Here is a 20,745-nt window from a genome sequence, read left to right as displayed (position 1 = left end):
AAGTATTTCTCACTTTTACAAATTGATCTTCAAACATATAAATTTACAAAATCTTCATAAATGAAATAAATTTTGAAGGAATAAGAAAATCTCACTATTGGAAAATTCACTATAAAGCCAACCTGACAAAGTATTTCTCACTTTTACAAATTGGTCTTCAAACATATAAATTTACAAAATCTTCATAAATGAAGATATAAATCTTGAAGGAATAGGAAAATCTCACTATTGGAATATTCACTATAAAGCCAGAGAGACAAAGTATTTCTCACTTTTACAAATTGATCTTCAAACATATAAATTTACAAAATCTTCATAAATGAAGATATAAATCTTGAAGGAATAGGAAAATCTCACTATTGGAAAATTCACTATAAAGCCAACCCGACATAGTATTTCTCACTTTTACAAATTGGTCTCTAAAGTCGTTTGTCTCTCTAGTGGACAATGTTATTACTTGTATTACTTCATTTTTTTTCTCCATCCTCTCTAAATTCTCTAATATTATTGAACAACCATACACTCGAGTTTTTGGAGTTGCTTGATGTTCAAATAATATTCAGGAAACATTATAGTCACTATTTTGAGTGAAGGCATTCCACCCTCTTCTATTATGGGCAACTCTTCAAACTTCCTTAATTTAACCATTGAAAATTGCTCTAATAAAGGAAAAGCTCCTCTTTCCCCAAACTCTTTAGGAAACCTCTTCAACTTAGTGCAGTTTAAAATATCTAACCGCTTTTAAACTCTTGAGTTGATGTAAATCAGGTAACTCCTCCAGCATAAGACAATTCCATAGTTGTAGAAGAGTTAAGTTTTGAAATTCATGAAACTTACTTTCCATGCTAACCATATCCTACTGTTTTGATGGCAAGGGGAAGCCCTCCACACTTGTGACACACAACCTTGGCCGTTTCCTTATCGATGCCCACGGCCACATTTCCATTATTATATGGAAATGCATAATAACAAAATAACTGCCAACTATCTTTCTCCATCAAATCGCCCACTGTGATTGTGGACTCCTTTGCAACTCCCATCCCCAAGAGCACTCTGGAATTCCTGGAGCTCACAATAATTTTGGAGTTGGAGATTTGAATTAGGCGGAGTACACCCAATTCCTCCAGCAATTCAGCACCCATCTCCCACACATCATCTAAGAAGAGGGCGAACCTCTTCCCCTGCAGAGCCTCATTCAACGGACCTATGGTTATAGCTTCTTCGTTCATATTTGTGTTGGGATCTATAACCTTTCTCTGCATGCTAATTTGTGTGAACAGTTCTTTCCGAATACTTGAAATGGAAGGAGACCCAGAAATGGTAAGCCAAAGCAAGAAACCATCGCGGAAGAGATCCCTCACCTTATGTCTGTTGAAGACCGTTTTCAGAAGCAGACTCTTGCCGGAACCACCCTTCCCAACCACGCCAATTCGGGAGAAGGGAGAGTTGGACTCGGCATCGGTCACTAATTCCTCTAGCCTTTCAACAGCGCTCTCTTGTCCCACAATAATGGGTTCGTTGATGATGATGCCCGTTGAAGTTACAGGTGCAGATGTGGTTGCGGAAGTGGTGGCTGAAGAAGAAGAAGCTGCCAACGCTTCTAGGACGCTTGCACACCCCGTCAGAGTAACCGATTCGAGATGTTGGGTGATTTGTGTATTGAGACGGGTGATCCTTCTACTGGTTCGGGGTTTGTTAGGTTTTTTTGTTTCTAAAATTTCAATAGGAAAAAAAAATGGAGGAAGCTTCTGCGTTGCTTCAGTGACAGAAACGCCATGATGACAAACCAAAGAAGCGCACTAGTGAGGCATGTACGGAAGGGAACAATGTGGAGCCTACCAACTCTTTTTCCCAGTTTTTCAACCAGAATGTTATCATGACCTAAAATGTTAACCACAACTTTCTTGACTTAAACTTAAACTAACTTGATAATTAAAAAATATATTAAATACCTTAAAAATCATAATATTGTATAAAATAAACAGATTTCATAACAATCATTTTATTAATGATAAATATAAAATTTTAAATTTAAATATAAAAAATTATTAAAATTTAATTTTATATTATAAATTAAAAAATAAAATTATCTATTTAATTTTTAATATTAGATTATATATTTTAATCCTTACTAAATTGTATAATACAGTGATTACTTTTCTAAATTAAAAAATTAAAATCAATTAAGTACATCGACCTACAACATAATTGAGCATTTCAATTCTACACATAAATTTTCAATTAAATTTTATAAACAATAATAGTTCAGCAATCCCACCCACTTTCTCCACGTGTTTTTCAAAGTGATGGTCTTCGAGTGGCCATGTGGTGCGCATAAATCAATCACTTTCGAAAAAGACAAACGAAAGAGCGTGTCCCACTCACACAACTTTTTTAAAGGAACTTCCCGACCTAGAGCCTTTAATTGGTCAAGTGGTACTCTTAAATCAATCAGTTACGACAAGGGCAAAAGAGGCTGCCAGCACTCACATGTGAAGCATTTACTGTTTAAATGGCCACGTGGTCATCACTAGGAAAAGGCATGAAATCAAGTCAAATAATGAAATAAATCTCAATTCATGCCAAGGTTACAATAATAATATATTACTTCAGCTTTACTATACCTAATTTTGTAATTGACATCGGTCATACCTAATCTATTAGTTTACCTTTATTATACTTAATTTTGGAATTTGTAATTTTGTCTCTCGCTCTCTTTCTTACAAGAGTGTATCTCCAAAAGATTCGAAGTACATTATGCCTCCCTAAGTGTGTCTCCAAACACTAATAAGCTTGTGAATTTGTCTCGCATTTTCGTTGATTAATGAGAATTTAGGATATGAGAAGGAAGTACTTGCACAACACAAAACACAAATGCCGAAACGTCAGAAATTCTTAATTGGAATGAGCCTCAAACTTGCACTTGAACCTATGCCAAAAATTATAAATTTAATAATAAAAAACCTAGGTTGGTCCCCTATAATGAAAGGAGAATAAATTTATGGGAGGACATCAAAAGCGTTAAATCTCTTTGAGAAATAAAGGATGACTTTAAAGCATTAGAAAGGTGGATGAAAGATCGAAACAATGTGTATCTCTGGGACATATCTGAGTGGGATGAAAACAATGGTTTGTGGTAAAATTGGATCTACATTAAAGATCTAAAGGAGCTAAGCTCTACTTACTTCAACTTCCTAGATCTGCTAAAAGGCCATGCCTCCATAGGCAAGTATTTTGAAGATGAAAGAGGATGGACTAAAGAGAACAAAATATTTTTTTCTCAAAAAATGTTATGAACTAGCAAAGAATAAACTTGAAAACGCTCATGTAGGTACAATATGAAAATTAGTGTCGCACAGAGATGTAATTCCCAGGGTAAATGTCTTTTGTTGGCTATTGGTGTATGGGAAAATCCTCACCTTTGAAAAATAAAAAAAGATAAATATATATGGCTCCTCTAGATGTGCTTTATGTCAAAGCTCGAAAGAGAGCATCCCCCATTTGTTTCTGGAATGCAACTATGCGAGAAATATTTGGGAGTTAGCCCTGGAAGAGCTCTAGATCTTCACGGATATAGCTAAAGACTAGACTTATATGTTTCAAATTTGGAACTTAGATTGTAATATAAACATAAAAAGGAAAAATACTCTCAAAAGAGCTATCAATGCCCTCCCAAAATGCATCTATTATAGAATCTGGTTGGCAAGAAACAAAGCCATATTCAACAACAAATTGCTCCTAGCTCCTCCCTTTGTTGCAAAAGCAAAAGCTTTAATGTTTGATGCCCTCTCTTCAGTCGGAATTCCGGGCAATTAGGAGGAGAACCTCAACACTAGAGAGCTCAATTGGCTCCAAGAGCTCAAACCTGGAAGCACAATCAACATAGGAAGTTTTAATACAAAATCCCCTCCCAGTTGGGAGCTAATACTAAATCAAATTGATCTAGAGAATTGGGAAAGACAAAAGGGAAGTTACATACTATATTTCGATGAGGCTCCCAAAGGAAATCTCAACCTTTTGGAGTAGGAGGCCTGATAAAAAAATCCTGCTAGAGACTCTTTTTGTCATATTGGAGTTGAGGCCTTATGACGCCAATAAAACCCACTTTTCTTGCAACTATGACCTGAAGTCATTTATGTGAGTTGATTCTCAGATCCTCCTGCATCTTCGACCCAAACAACATCTTCTTCTTTTGAATCGTTCTTGCAACCAAGTTTGAATTTCTCTTGTTCTACAATTCATATGTTGAATTTCATGTGATTTCATTTATGCTCGTGATTCCACCTGAGTGTATAAATTATTTGTTCAACTAAACTAGGTGCATTCATAGAGTCATTTATGCTTTTAATACAAGCAATAAATTTCCATATTCATATATAAACAAATGAATTACCCATAAATGAATGTTATGCCCCACAAAACCATCTCCCATTCTCTTTACAATTGAGTGTAAAACAAAATTTGATCCTTAAACAAAGTATACTTGATTCTTGAATACAATGACGATTTACCATGTTATACCTCTAAGACAATGCCCTTTAGTTTGATATTTGATTCAACATTGGAACTTGATTTACAAGAGCATATAAAATAAACCAATGCTTACCTTCAATGCACTTCTAATGGTGAATGACATCTCACACATTTAGAAATAATCCCACATTTAAACTAGCTTACACTAAGGTTAGGACGTTAGTGATAACACCACATATTTTCTTTGTATGAAGCTTGACTATGTGGGTCCCACCTCGAGGTTGGGGCAAGGTATTTTTTAAGGATTCAAATATTATGTCTATGTATAGTATTATAGGTGACTATTCTAGTTTGAAAAATCATTTATATAAAATATATGCGAATATTCAATAAAAAAACATGTAATTTACTATTAAAATTACTAATTTTTTGGCTAATATTATCCATTTAATCATATGCAAGTAAAAAATAGGTTAATTTTTAACCAAATGGGCGAATATTTTTTTCCTTCAGAAAATGTCCAAAAAATAGCCAATTAGTGAAATTTTGCCCGTAAATTTTCCCTGGGTCGGGGGTCAGGACTTGAGCTAGCTTCTTTTAAACTTTCATTGTCTGCGACTAGCCAACCAATTCCCAGCCCGACAATGTGGAGCTAGGGCTTGCCTCTCATGATATTGTTTTGGGTTACGAGCTAAATGGTAACTTCAACTCCTTCTATGCTTTTGATGACCCTCAATACTTCAATGTTTGAGTTGTCAGTTCTGTATACTAAGAGGATTCACGTAGCTCTCTTGCTCTAGACTTAAATATGCCAATCACACATAGTGAATGGGAAATTCATGGAGTTTTTCTGATACATGGAGGAACTATTCATTAAACAAAGGCATAGTAACAAGTTGTGGCCTCTTCAGGCATGTTCAATTCTTCAATAGTCACCACACTCTCTCTGCACATTAATTGACTCAATCGAGAGACATATGCCCTTTTGACTAGCTCTAATATAGCTTTTAACATGGTATCAAACACATGAAATAAACATAGAAAAACACCAATTCTATTAATCATTCAAAAAGATGTATTTACAAAGATATACAATGGTGTTGGACACCTAAGGGTTATGGAGTGGAATATGAACAGCACTGGAGTCCAAGAGATCACTTGGAATATGAAAACCAAGGGTCATAAGACACTATATAAATATGTATATCATTGTGACTTAAATGTATCTCATGATTTATCTTAATCGTGTCTATTTTTGTAAGTGTTTATGGCCTTCACTTCTACCATTTTGACATGTCATGGCTAGTGTTTACATGGTTATTTGGTTATGAGCCAAGCAAGGCATGCAACCTCTCCTATCATGCTACAACTTTGTTATTCCTTGTTGCAACTCCTTGCAAAGGCTATTTTTAGTAGATGGCCATCCTCTTGTATTATCTAGATATGTTATGCTTTATCCATGGAGAGTATTAGAGTCCATATGCCTTCATTACTTGACAGACTACATTATTTGACCAAGCCCCCTCTTTGCCATTACGTCCAGACTCTGCTACCTCTTAGAAAACATGCCTTTAATATGGTCCATCCAATCCCTAACTATTACATTATGTGTAACGTCGACACATTGCATATCCTTTATTTTTTCCACCATATCCATTTACACTCGGATCCTGAGGCTATCAATTCAAAAACCCTCAACCTATTTGGTTTCTTTTGTTTTCGTTATTATTGTTTGTTTTAGAGTTTTGGAACAATTTAATGGTATCCTAGATGTTGTTTGTGTACCTCTATTTAAACTCTTGATTCACACATGAGGTAGGGTTTTCACCCATATGCATTATCACTACAATTCCTTGTCACCAATCCATATATGTTGTTGCATCTTCATGCTCATATTGAACCAAATTGTCGAATACATAACATGAAACATGTATTGGTGTTGTCGGTAGAGAGGTTCCCCTTACTAAAGCTCAGGGAGGAGAACGCTATGGTTTAGATTCAAACCTAAACTCGCAAACCTTGGTTTCGGTGAGAGGGTTGTGTGCAAAATCATTGTAATGTTGTTGTGTGAGGACCTCCTACACTCTAAACTTGGCATGCCATGTGAAATAGTTTAGTGATAATAGAATAATAGAAAAATTCATCTTCACATTCATGGGGCACGAATTTAGCTTATGGCTCAAGGTTTGTTGAGACTGCTTTTGGTTCAGCGTGAACAAAACCAAGATTCCTAAGATTAATGCTTGTGACCAATGAACTCAGTTGTTGGGTGGAGAGGATAAGTAAATCATTAGATCATTGAATGTGGTTGCATCCCACACATCACATTTCAACTGTTGTGGAGACGTGAATCACTAAGGGGACATCAAAGGTGGTGTCTTATATAAAGGAAAATTTATGCCCTGCTAGTACAAATTGAGCTTGGATACCTTCAACATACCATGTAACTTGCATAAATATATTATTCTTCACATTTGCAAATATTATTCTACAATGGATTTGATGGGATTCAGAACTTAATAAATATTGAAGTCATCTTAAGGCACTCAATTCCCACCCTCACCATCGGAATAGTGAGTGACTCCGTCCCTCCGGTCCTCTCCTCTCCCTTTTGGTCGGTCACTTATTAACTCTATGGAAGGGGAATGTTTGTTATCATTAGGGGTCTATAATTTCCATATTATTTTCTTCTTCTTGATTTGTTGAAAACCCAGGCTGATACTTTTTCCTTGCTATTTTTTTCCATTTATAAGATTTGAATTAATTATTCAAGGGTGGAGTTGTAAGAAAACCATGAGGTCTTTATATGGCTTTAATTGGTGAAATATTTGAGCTATTGAATATTATGATAATCTCCACTATTTACAACACATAAAAAATTAGCAAGAACACTCTCTCTGATATTAGAATCTATTTACAAAATGCACAAGAAAATATTGATTTTTTGCAACTCAATTTCAACTATAACAGGATGAGCTACAACAGAGGAGTCATCATTCTGAACTGGTTTTTGTACAAAATAATTCATTTTTTGAGTCCTAAGTTAACTCCCATCAACAACTAGAAACTAATTAGATCAATAAGGTTGAGGTTGACTCACATCAAGTGCCCATTACAGAAGAAAATTTGCATGAATATTTAGATGTCTAGTTTGCTCTTCCCAAGTTGATTATCAAACCTTAGGAAGAAATTTTTAGCAACAAGCACATAACTGACCTTGGATATAACAAGTATGCATCCTCTTACATCCAAAACTATTCTACACCCATTCAATTTCAAACTCTTGGGTTTCTTCAAAGTAACTCAATTTCACCTACTACTTCTCATCCAAAACCACAAATTATCAAATGCCAACATTGTGACAGAGTTGGCCATGTGAAAGATCATTGTTTTGATCTTCACCCATGTGAGAATTTTCATAAAAATACTCATCATTCAAACAGATGTTTTAGAAACAAGCCTCTTGTAAGAACGAATATTCACCTTGGATGGCTCACTTCTTGGAAAGGGGATTCAACAACCAAGAAGATATTTCAATCATACCATATAATTTGTTCTTGAGTGTGGACACGTCTTGCAGTTGGGATTTCTTCATCTTCTCACCTTGTATATGTCAGGAGGGGAATGGTCATATACAAGCTTAAAAGATACATCAAGCAAGCCTGAGCCTAGAGCCAGGGTCATCCATACCCATATTCAGAGTTGAAGCCAGAAACAGAGTAATGCCTCATGAGCATGCCTTTGGTTAGTGGTATTCCTCAAACCACCATAGGTTGAAACCTAAATGATCTCCTTTTCCAAGAATTAGAGAGCACTTCCATTAGTAGAAGCCTTCAACTTCTAAACATATTTAGAATTGTTCCAAGAACTACATCAAGCATTCCAGGTTGTGACCTCAATGGTCTCCCTTTTCAGAACATTAGGGAGCACTTCCTCTAACATAATACTTTAGAGATCACAATCATCCAATTGTTTCCATGCATTCTTGTATTTTTTGTATTTTATCTCTCTACTTAGACTCATATACACCCCTTCAGATTAGGTAGGGGGGGATGTTGGACACCTAATTCGCTAAGGATTTTGGTGTGGAATATAAATAATCATTGGAGTCTAGGAGATAATTTGGAATATGAAAATCAAGGGTCATAAGGCACTGTATAAATATGTATATCATTATGAATAAAATGTATCACACAATTTATCTTAATCTTGTTTAGTCTTTTGAGAGTATAAAAATTGGAATCATTACCTGCGTCCTTCTAGATCTATCCCTTCTTCCCCAGACTCTTTTCTTACCTTCTCCATCTAATTTCAAAATTCATATATATACAATGGGACATTCCTTAATAGACAACGAGAGGTTACCTGCCAGCAAGGCCTCCTGAATGTCATACCTGGCTTGTTTTAGAATCTACTCTAACAAAATATATGTAATTGTCCCGTGAGGCACCTAAGCTTAATTGAAATGACTACATATGTCCCCTACTATAACTCCCTAACAACTTGACCATGACTAGTCACAATTGGAAAGGCCTAATTGGCCAATAAAACAACTCAGAAAAACAAACTAACCACCCAGATTCTAGAAGAATATTGACACCTACATTTACATCGACTTACATAATATTACACAAAATGGGGGAAATGTATTTTTTTCCTTCGGATATTTTGTGCCTCCCCCTTTGGGCCTAGGAAAAATAATGATGGCCAGCCTGGTTGATGCTCTTGCATCATACTCTCCAGGTTAAAATTTTCCATGACCTCCTGGTCATGAGCATCCAATTAGTCTTCTCCTTTTGGGTCTCATACTTTATAATGTAACTAGAAACCCATTTCATCATGATGTTTCTCCATTGTTTCTGTTGTTGTCACCTTTAACTTTCCAGGTTTCCAAACTTTCCTTTGAAGCGTCTCATTTGTCTACATGATGCACTCTTTTTCAGTCATTTTCTTCCTACTATTGGCTTCCTTGCTTACATCAATGTGCACTCTCCCAGGAAATTTCTTCATAAGTATTATTATATCATCAATATCTTTGTCTAGCTCATTCCTTGGTTGAAACTTGTTACTTCCTTGCTGACATTTGTTACCACCTTTCAGTTGTTGTAGGTCCTATTTTTCCTTATACACAAGTTCCAATATTCGTATAAAACTCTGGGTTATACCCCTGTTCCACAATCTGTTGTTCACGCCTAACAACTTCCTCCTCCTTATTGTCCTTCAAGACATTGTCTTCTTCCAATTCCAACTTTGCATACTAAATATGCAGTCATTGGCTTGCTATCCTCTTCTCCAAATATTCCAACTCCTCATACAATTCAACATAACCATTTTGAATTGTATCTAGGCCTTTTGTCAGCTACTCCTCCAAAAGTTTAATCTCTTCTTAATCCAGTGGATGTTTAGCGATGGCTACATCTCCTTTGATAACTACGAAGGCATGAGTTGTGTGACCTATCATCATAGATCTTTGATTAAAGCCATCTTCAACATTGGAACTTGCATCGATACTATTTGCAATATGATAATTTTTCCCTTTTCCATTAATCAAATTACTAGTTTTTATACCCTTAAACTCCAGCCAATAACTGATAGGCTTTTTCTCCAACATTATATTTTTCTAAAACTTCATAAATCTCTCCTTTCTTAGCTTGAAGCATAGCACATGATATCTTTATTATTGTTTGAAACCTTCCCCCTTTGAAACTAGAAATCAGATCACTTTTGAAAGTCAAATGAAACAATTGGAAAATTTCACCATATTATATGTACATGCTTTGTCTCTTTGGATTTAGAGTTGAGTTTCATTTGATGCCACAACCATTGATTCAACAATCGCTACAGTTCCATTGGCTTGTGCAGAAGCTTAATTGTTATCCACAATGGTGAAATAGTGAGACCATGAGCATGTACATAATGTATAACAAGTGGAACATCCTTGATTAGATTTCTTCGAGAAATGAATTAAAGACCCACAACCAAAGAGATCCTTTTTTTATTTGATAAGGCTGCGGTAGCTAAAGATTTTGTTGTAGCATTTCAAACAATATGCTTGCTCAATGTTTTGTGGTAGTGACTTATTTTGTGGTAGTGACTCAAATAACACAGTCGCTTAGCGTTTCCTATATAGCAGTTGGCTTCCTTGGGAAGTGAAGATTGACCCCATCAATCAATGGTTAAATGATGACCTCTTAAGCTTGAAACAATGGTTGTTTTCTTTCACGTGGGCTCTTCTACATGATGGTGTGGAGCTAAGTGCCCACTCTTGCTATTGGCATCTCCTTTAGATTTAACATTTGCTACAAATCTGTGGGCATGAGGCAGGTCGAGATGAGTGTGTGGGCTTTAGAGAATCAGTGGTTCTATTAACCTTCTTGTCGTGATAACATATTACATGAGCTAGGTTATGTAATGATGAAATCCTAGATAGGGTTGTGCCACATTTGAGAATTATTTTATTATAAAAATATTTTAGATGATTACAATAGTATTTACCTCTCTTGTATAGAGTTCAAGATGTGATATTTGTCCAAAACCATAAAAGCTAATAATCACTGAAAAACCTATATTTTAGCTTAAGTAATTGTGATGACTTTGTTGCACATGTAACTCGTATATTCTAACAAAATTTTGAACCAAAACCTCTATACTTACTTTTTCTCCAAAAAAAAGCAAAAATATGAACTTTAAATGAGATTGTTTGACTTGGCATTGGTTTTCTTATAAACTCAACCTTGTTGGTTTCACACCACAGGGCAATCAAGCTTTGATAATTTGGTGTTAGTGTCAAGTGATGCAAACTTGTTGAGTATTGGGTCAAGTTTTATGTTCTCAATTCCACTATTTTTGAATGCATGATTAATCGCTCATAGGTTTGCAAAAAAATTAATTTGGTTATTTGGATATAGCAATTTAAAATAACTTTTAACTTCAGGAGAAACATGGAAGGGTAGATCATGATCTTTCATATATTTCATTAGATCCACTAAAATTGGACAAATGTAGTCATCATAATAGTAGGAAAGTTGATCTTCCTTGATGGGTACCTAGACAAATCAAATTTTTCTAAACGTAGGAAAGTTGATCTTCCTTGATGGGTACCTAGACAAATCAAATTTTTCTAAATGTAGGAAAGTTGATCTTCCTTGATGGGTACCTAGACAAATCAAAATTTTCAAAACCAATCCTCTTCTTCTTTAAAGTTTTCATTTGTAGCATGTCTCTTAGTGTGTTCGATAGATATATGATCTGCTTAGAAATATCACCTATTTCTATTCATTTTCCTTTAATGACCTTTATCATCGCCCTTTAATCCATTATTAATTGTGAAATGGTTCCAAGTTTCAATTTATCTATTAGCCTACACCAATGTTAGTGATTTCGCCTCTTGTTTGAGAAATCGCTACCAAAAAAAAAAAAGAGAGAGAAAATTCTTTTAACCTCCACAAGACTAAAGATAGCCTATGGGACAGATTGCTTCCTCATAATGTCCCCGTCCCAGGGGCTATTTTGTTAGCCTAGAAGTTTCCCTAAGCTAGAGTGGGAAATTAAAAAGGGCTTAAATTTAGAAAAAAGGGTGACATGGGTCCCTAGTGATAAAAAGGGGATAAAAGTCAATTTAAAATTATAAAGTAGTACCCACTCAAGTGAATTTTATAAAGTGAGAGGGAAAAAGGGAAGAAAATAGGGTGACATGGATCCTTAGTGATAAAATGGGGTAAAAGTCACTTTAAAATTATAAAGTAAGACCCACTTAAATGGATTTTATAAAGAGAGAGGGAAAAAAAAGAAAATAATAATAAAATAAATGGCCAAAATATAAAGTAAAAGGGAAAAAAAGGAAAATAATAATAAAATAAATGGCCAAAAACGAAAATTAAGTTATAGTTATAAAAGAAGGAAACGAGGGTTTTCCTCATTCATTCTAAGTGATTTTCATTTTTGAAGAAGAAACTCTCAGAGAGTTTGGAACCCTTTGAGGCTAGGGTTTAGAGAAAACCCTCATTGGGAAACTAGTTACGGTGGTGAGAAGCCCACCCTAGGTGGATTGGAGAGAGATCATCTAGGTTCAGCCATTGGGTGCATTGCCGTAGAAGAAAAAAATGACATAGATGCAGATTTGTGAGACTTTGGAACTCACAGAGGTACTAATCTCTTGAATTTCCATAAATAATTGTGCCATGAGATAAATTTGTAATTGCAGATCTGAAGAGTGAAGTTCCAGAGATATTGGGGCACACTTCTCCTTCTATTGGTGTCTTAAATTCCCTTCGGTGAAATAAGGGTCGAATTGCATTGTGGAAAGGGCTATTGGAGGCTAAATTGAGGGTGTATAGTCCACAACAATTGTTGAACGAAAGCCTGAGACGAATAATTAAGTGTGTGCAGATTCTCCTTGGCTTAGAGGGTGCAATTATCTAAGAAATATCTAGGATTCATTGCAAAGGTTTAACAAAGGTAAAATCCCATCAGTAATGGCACACGCATTCATTAAAGGACGCACATTCTCTTGGATGTATTGACTATTGTTGCTAAGAAGAAATTGGGGGTTGAGTTTACAGGCGTATTAGTCAATTTTTAGAGGGCGAATCTCTGTGTGTTATTTGCTGAGAGCTAACTGGGTTAATACCTCTTATATGGGTCGAGTTGTTATGGCAGGAAGGGGGCACTTACAGGCTGTAGTTGTCCCTAATTAATAATAACCAGTTAGAGGGGTCCCCTTAGCACAAAAAGAGGAGCACTTTGAAGAAGCAACAGGGGGTCACCAACTGGTATCATTAATATTCCATGAGCTGAGGGTTAGAGCAGGTTTTGGAGGGTCGTGGCAGTCTAAAATAGAGTGAAATCAGCCTATACTCCTCATTGTTTACAAACAAAACTAAGGTACCTGTTGTGGGAGGTTCATACTTGTGTTTTAGAGCTGGAAAGTGGCAGAGAATAGAGGAACACAACTTTAGTTTAAGTTTGGGTGTGATTTGGACCAGCAACAGTCATCTATAGCCACCCATATTTCCAGATTCATACAAACAAAAAGAGGACAACTTGTAATACACTGGATTATAACAAAGACTTGGCCATTTTCTTTGCGCAAATCTTTGTTGTGTGATGTAATATTGTTGGCTTTTATTTATCATGTATTTGCAATGCTATTACATGTAAAAAACACCAAAAATATAAGTTGAAGCCTACAAACAAACAAAAACCAGCAGACAGATACTCTTTGACAAAATCCCCAAACCAACAATTTTGCAAAAACAATGAGAAGTTGCCAAACCTTGGAGGGATAAGGGATTGGTACACTATATATTCACAGAGAGCTTAACACCTTGAGTATTAATGCTTCCCTTTGTTCTCTTTAATTGTTTGTACATCAATTGTACCTTTTCTTTTTCCATGTAACCAATCATCTCAACTTCCAACCCATTGGTAAGGATAGGATATTCTTCAGGGCTCAAGGCCATTGAACATTACAACAATATATTCTATATGAGCTCAACATGTCATTCATGGAAAACTTGGGTGGGGAGGTGTTGATGCCTCGAAAATTGTTGCAACAACATTGGGGGATAACCACCCGGTCCGGACCTTAGTACAGCTCCTTTTCCGTTTGGAATGGTGGCTCCGACTGGGGATAATGGGACTAGTTTCCCAGCAATGGATAAATGGGATGAATGGATAATTGATTGACTAATCTAATGATGGGCGAATAACTAAATCTATCAACAAAAATATAAGAACTATGACTTATCCCGGGAACTTATTGAGCTTTGAAGTGTAGCGCTTGATGGTCTGTGTCTATAGACAGGCATATAGATGACTCCATCTAACAGACATGGACATTATTTCATTCAGGATTATTGTGCTTAAATAGTTAAGCAAAGCGATTAAAGCAATATTACTACACTTATCATTTATATCATCGACACATACATGATTAAAAGAAAAGCACACCATAAACATCCAATAGTGGAAGGAATACAGAACTGTTGTTAAAGCACATACATATAATCGATAATAGCAAGGATAATCAAATAACAATTCATATGAAAGGAATGAATTCAGACATAGATAGAAGTACCATATGAGCTGCTTGACACTCCCAATATCAATCGCTACTTGTGATTCTTCCTTCAACGCAGAAACACTTTCAAACAAAGACAATAGTGCACAATTGCATAAAAAGCTTCCTTGTCAAATTTAGAATAACTGGTCCAGTTTCATAAAAGAATATGGTTGAAGCACAATAGTGCAACTTCAGTCTTTAAGTCAGGTACAAAAATTTACGACCCTTTCCAAAATAATGAAAGGGTCTATAAATACTTAATTAATCTAACTATCTAAAAAACTGAAATCCTACTTAATTGGTATCAATAAATTTTGATCCTATTTTCTTCAGCAATCTGGCAGTCGGTGGCATGAATCATCAAGTAGGCTGCTTGCCTTTAAATCTGAGCTGACTTATCGCAAGCATCGGCTCCACTTCGGGTGGTCTGTTGAGGCGCGAGCTGAGCTGGGCGGCATAGGTGGCATCCTGAATATCGGGGATAATATACCCGATTGCATCCGTAAGGCACTTGAGGGCGGCTCTCTGTGTGTGCGGCTTTACCAAGAAGAACCAATAGGTGTCCCAGGTTAAACTGTTAATCCCAGTGATTAATCTCCCCTTTTCCTCTAGATCTGGATAACATGATTGCTCCAATGTTTTCATCGTTGTCAACTTTCCTGGTGTGCATTGGGAAATCATGTTTGATAAGTAGAGAGTGTTATTGACTAATTCAACTAAATTGCTTGAAGTTGATTTGCATCTTGAAACCACCCTCTCTGCTTTCATTAACTGGGACTGCCATTCTGTAAAGAGTATATCTTTATGTGACTCTAAGATTCTTGGTAAATTTGCCACTTGTCCTTGATCAGAATCTTGCTAGTCAAGAAATGCAGCTATCGTTTCTTCAGCTTGATCCAATTCAGTCCTGGCCTTGTCTACTTGCTTACTTATGGATGCCGTTAATTCACATAGTGGCTCTGCCTGGGCGATTTGTTGACATAGAAGCTTAATTTGGGATATTAATGCAGTATTTATTTGTAGTGCTTCTACTCTAAATTCAGCCACTTGTGGAATGCCCTTTGTTTTCTCGAGCTGTGATGATAATTGAGCAATTTGCTCATCTTTTGTTTTCACCATTTGCTCATTCGCTGCCTTCAATTGTGCCAATGCCTCTGATAATTCTTTCTGCTTCTGGATTGCGCTTTGGTCAATCCTTTGTTTTTGTGCCTGCAATTGTTGAGTTAGTTGACTGTTTAATTGCTGTTGCGTCAACAATTGCTGCTCTGCCTGCTCCGCTTTCTGCTTTGCTTCAGTTAGCTGTGCCTGTAACGAGAAAATCTCCTGATCCTTTGTTTTCAGTCAAAGGCTTACCTCCGATGCCTTATATATGGTCGTTGCCGAATAAGCTCTAGCATATTGTGACAGTTTTGTCAGGTCATCGAGGGGTCAAATTCCTCCTTCCAAACCACATTGCCCGTGACAGTCTGTTCTGGGAAAAGGGAAGGTTGATCAGTCCATCTTCTTTTCCTTTGTCATTTAACTACAGATTTATGTCTTGGGCTGTAGAAGACATCCAGGGGAGGAATCTCTTCTACCTGCAAAATGATTTGGTCGGAGGGGTCCTTTGGTATTATCTCTACCTCTTTAGAAATGGGTGGGCCGCTGGTTCCACTTAGAACCTGTGGTGAAGTGATTTCCTATGTGTTTGTTGCCTTTGAAGTGTTAGAGTTCTTGGAACACTCCAGACCACTGATAATAGAATCAAATTGCTTCCATTCCTGGAGCAATTTTGGATCGATATGAGTATCCACGTTTACTTCAGTGGTGGTCTGTTTTTCCTTTTCAGTTTGGGTCTCCTCCCGCACTTTTTCCTGCTCTTTCTTCTGTTGATTCTCATGTTCTTTCTTCTGATTTTCCTCCTGTGGCTTCTCTTGTTCTTTTGTTGTAACTGGAGGTTCCTTTGACTATTGCCGTTCAGGCTCGCTTGACGATGTCGCTGGGGTTGTTGCTAATAGATCTAGAGGCAGAGTTTGCAACCTCTGTTCTCTACGTCTGTTAAATTCAGTCAACCCTTCATCATGATATTTCATTTTGGCCAATGTTTTAACCTGCATTATTGACTCAGCTGAAGAGAACAGGTCGTCAAACATATCTTCTTTATGATCAAATTTTGACAATTTGGCCTGTTCTAGTGCATTATAGGCAACTTTGTTTGGATCAAATTGCCTATTTGGAAGAGTTGATAGAGTTAATGATTTAATCTTTGTAGCTTCCTTTTCTGCATGCTTGAGATCATGCAAGGTATAGACACCGCATCTCAAAGGAAAAGAGGGCCAGCCCTACTTCTTATTTTTCTTGAGAGTCTGTGTAACACTCTCAGCAATAATCTGGTAAGAGATTTCCCTTGCCAACAGTTTATCAGGTATGTATAAAGGGAGGACATGAGGTTCGGCTTGGCTACCGAAAACTCTTATATAAGTGAACTTCTCCTCTCCAAACCAGCTCCCAACTGCTGTTAAATCAATCCTAGCTTGGTAGGAAATATTGGGAATGGGTTTATCAAAAATAGAATAATAAATAGGCAACATAAAGCCATTGCAGACTTGGTACAGATGGTGCTTGTAAGAGGATTTCCATAATTTCTGGTGGTAAATGTGAATAGGCATGAAGTCTTGTGGCGTCCACCTCCAGCCGAGCACGGGAAATTCAGAATTAAAACACAAGGTATCTAAAATATAGGCACTGTAATAAAATGGGGGAATTATCCTTTCAGAGATGCGAGTCTTATTCCTAAACTCAAGAACAACTTTGGCTAGTTTATCTGAGAGAATAGTGGCCCAATCCATTATTATACTGTTGCATGCCGCTTCCATTAAAGGAACCATTTCTATAGTGAAATTAGAAGAACCATACAATCCCCACAATCTACACATCATTATTCCAGTGTAGCAATAAGGAGAAGCCAGGGAATCGACCGAGTACTTACCGGAAGATTCATGTTTGTGCTTTGCCGGATTTTGTCTCCAATCCCGGATGGGTTCGGATTCAACTTCGTTCTCGTTTCGGAATTTTTCCAGGAATGCCTTATTGTATGTCTTCTCTGGCTCAGGCAAATGATACATTTGCCTTAGATCATTAGCTTTGAACGACCTGAAAATTCTCCCGTCTCTGGTGCTGAAGGTTCTATCCAGGATTGGGATTTCCTCAATTGCCCACCGCACTACATCTGTGTATGGGAGAATTTGTTCCCTAGCTGCTATCTGATGAAGGAAGGAGTCAGCTAAGTCCTTTAGAGTGGCATCAGATTTCCGAGTTGAATCTGCAGTAGCTTCTACTGTTGTCACTTTGGGTTCTTCAACTTCAATCAAGTTGTAGGTGCTTTGCCAAGTAGTTCTGCCGAGACCAGAACATGTAGTATCCGAAATCAATCCTTTCTTTTTGTTTGAGGGATCAGCGACATCTTGTCCTGCGGCTGGCGCAACAAAAGCGCCTGTGGTCTTCTTAGATTTCTTCCCCATTTTGCTTGAGCTTTCTCCTTTGGATGAATTCTGCACAGAAGCGAAAATAAACGTAACACAGAGAATTGGCAATGAAAACTTCAATGTGATGAGATATATTGACCGATGCGTGATAAGAGATTAACTTTTAAAATGGGCGCGGATACAATCCATGGGAAGATTTTAGGACTTACAATTACATTAAATGGCCGTTTAAAACCTGCCAATCCTTAAATGCCCATTATATCATTAATCGACCGAATGATTCATTTAAGCGTGCTGTAGATGTTTTGGCGGTTGAGCGCAGGTGAATCATTGTTGGACAGATCAAGCTTTTAATATGAATTGATCATGATATCCCTTCATTTTAACGGCTTTTTGAAATCTGTGCTTTATCGCAATCGGCCATCAAGGAAAGCTTAATCTCTTATATTGACACCTTTTGAAAACCCCGATCGCCGATAGCGATATCGCATTGCATCGGGAGTATTGGCATTACATGCAACATGGATAGTATATCACCGATTGCCGATAGCGATATCGCATCGCATCGGGGGAATGGCCTGGGGCGTTTTAAGAATGTGCATAGAGTATTGCCGATAGCCGATAGCGATATCACATCGGCGGGATCTAATGTGCCATCTAGTTATGCTCCTTGTGTCATTGCGATATGCGATCTTGCGATCGCTTTATCGCAATGATAAAAGATTGTTTTATTTGCATAAATGGGTTTTTCAAAAAGGTTTTTTATAATGTTTTCATTTTTTTTTCGGACCTTTTTAAATAATACGATATTGATACCAATTAAAATCTAAAGGGACCCATTTCATAGGATAGTTTTGGGAATAAAAATGATATGAAATGGGGGGTTGTTGTAGAGCACAACAGGAGGATAACAGTCATTGCTCCCAATAATTGATGTACATCAATGGTTCTTGTATAAAGGCTAATTACAAAAACCGTGTCCTTTCAAATGAGCTGCTTGGATGTCAAGAAGCTTGCTTGTTTAGAGAAAATTTGATAACTTTTATAAACAATGCACAGGGGAGTTGCTAGCAACATGAGGGAGATTTTTTAACTTAAATGAGAACCGTTATTGTTATTGTGGCAAAGAAAGAGGGATAATACTTGTAGTGGAAACGTTCAAGTATAAAAAGAGAATGCCACTATGATAGTAGACACCGAGCAAATTTGTGATCACTAAGAACACCTATGTCTTCAGGAAAAAAGTGTTAGATAATCACTTATTGCCCCTTCATTTAGTGCCTTGGATGTCTGGTTTGCATGAGTTGAGCATGTTGGTGCCATTGTGATCAATATGTAAGAAGGGAAGATTTTGTAAAGAAATGTTTTAGTTTTCATTAAAAAAGATCATGTTCCAAAGCATATACTTTTATTGATTTAAATCTGTTTTCTTAAAATTACATGTAGCCTGATTCACAGGCTTTATTAAAGGGTTTTTTAATAAAGCCCAAACGGTTACACCTTTTTCAGTGAAAATTTTGAATATTTTATTTTACAAAGTGAGGTTCTTGTCAAGTTTTGCCAAGTCATCAATTTAACTCTTAATTTGGGGTTTGTTGAATTGTTATTGAGTTTGAGAAAAGTGAATTTAGTGTTACTTTAATGTCTAATGATCAAGTATACATTTTTTTGTAAATAGGCCATGAGTTGAATCCCAAGGGGTGAGTGCCAGTTGAGGAGTTTACTAGGGTGCATCCATAAATGTGAGGAAACATCCCTTTGGATTCTTTCAAAGTTTTCCTTGGAAATATATATGCCAGAAGTTAAATAGAGAACTTCATGCAATTGCCTTTGTTCTGTGAAAGATGTTGTGATTATTTCATTCCTTTTTGTTATTTATTTAAGCTACATGCACACATTATTTCTTAAATAATTTTATCTCAAACCGTTATTGAATCATCTTCACAGAAGCCATGAAACCTATAAGCAAGATCTAAATCTCCTAATCTTTTAGTGGCCTCTTGGATGACAATTGGATTGGAAACTACCCTTTGTTACTTCTTCTTAGTGTGTTTTTATTTGTTTCTTGTATTCTCCTGCTTGAAAGCCTTTGTTACTTCTTCTTAGTTTTGTATTTTTATTTGTTTCCTGTATTCTCTTGCTTGAACTTCTATAGATTTCTTGAAAGTTCTTTTTCCTTTGGGAAGGTATCCAATGATTTCCCCTGAAAAATCCACTAGTATGGGAATTGATTCAAAATGCCTCTCTTGCACCAAAACAAAAAGACAGTGAGCCCTAGATGATAATCTCATAATTGTTAGGTTAACTTGCTGATGTTTTTATTTATTTATAAGGATTTCAAATTGATAGTCTAATCTAAACCTAAAGTGCACTATTGTTGGTTTGATCAAATTTTTCAACTAACCATTGAGATATGCTTTGTAATTGCAAATTGCTTTGGGAATTGCAATATTGGTTACTGTATTGCAAGTTTGAATGCTCTCTTTTTCATTTTAATTCATTTCATGTAAAATGTTGCAACATTCAATATCATGCAACCATTTTGTTCTGGTGATTCAAGGGGATTTTCACTATAGAAATGTATGTTTTATTTTGATTTAGTTTAGTTTTTGTTTTTTAATTTTTTTGTGCTAGGAAAAAAATGTTTTTTTTTATATAAATTAGGTCACTTGTACAAGTCATTTCAGTCAAGTCTTTAAAATGAGGATTTTCATCTATCCATTTAACCACTAGAAAGTTTTCAAA

At 36.3% G+C, this 20,745-nt stretch overlaps 1 protein-coding gene across 1 annotated transcript; it reads right to left on the bottom strand.

Annotated features, from left to right (window-relative positions):
* Positions 1–845: 845 nt before the first annotated feature.
* Positions 846–1,262, bottom strand: LOC149183519 (putative disease resistance protein At4g27220). Its single transcript, XM_089414968.1, has one exon. It carries the CDS (start codon positions 1,260–1,262, stop codon positions 846–848), a length of 417 nt encoding a protein of 138 aa, XP_089271094.1.
* Between the last annotated feature and the right edge of the window lie 19,483 nt (positions 1,263–20,745).

The sequence above is a fragment of the Pinus tabuliformis genome, chromosome 3_2 (genome assembly GCF_031772625.1).
Source record: "Pinus tabuliformis cultivar Carrire ecotype Pingquan chromosome 3_2, CPIR1, whole genome shotgun sequence".
In the NCBI taxonomy this organism is placed as follows: domain Eukaryota; kingdom Viridiplantae; phylum Streptophyta; class Pinopsida; order Pinales; family Pinaceae; genus Pinus; species Pinus tabuliformis.
This window is presented reverse-complemented; position numbering and strand designations above follow the sequence as displayed.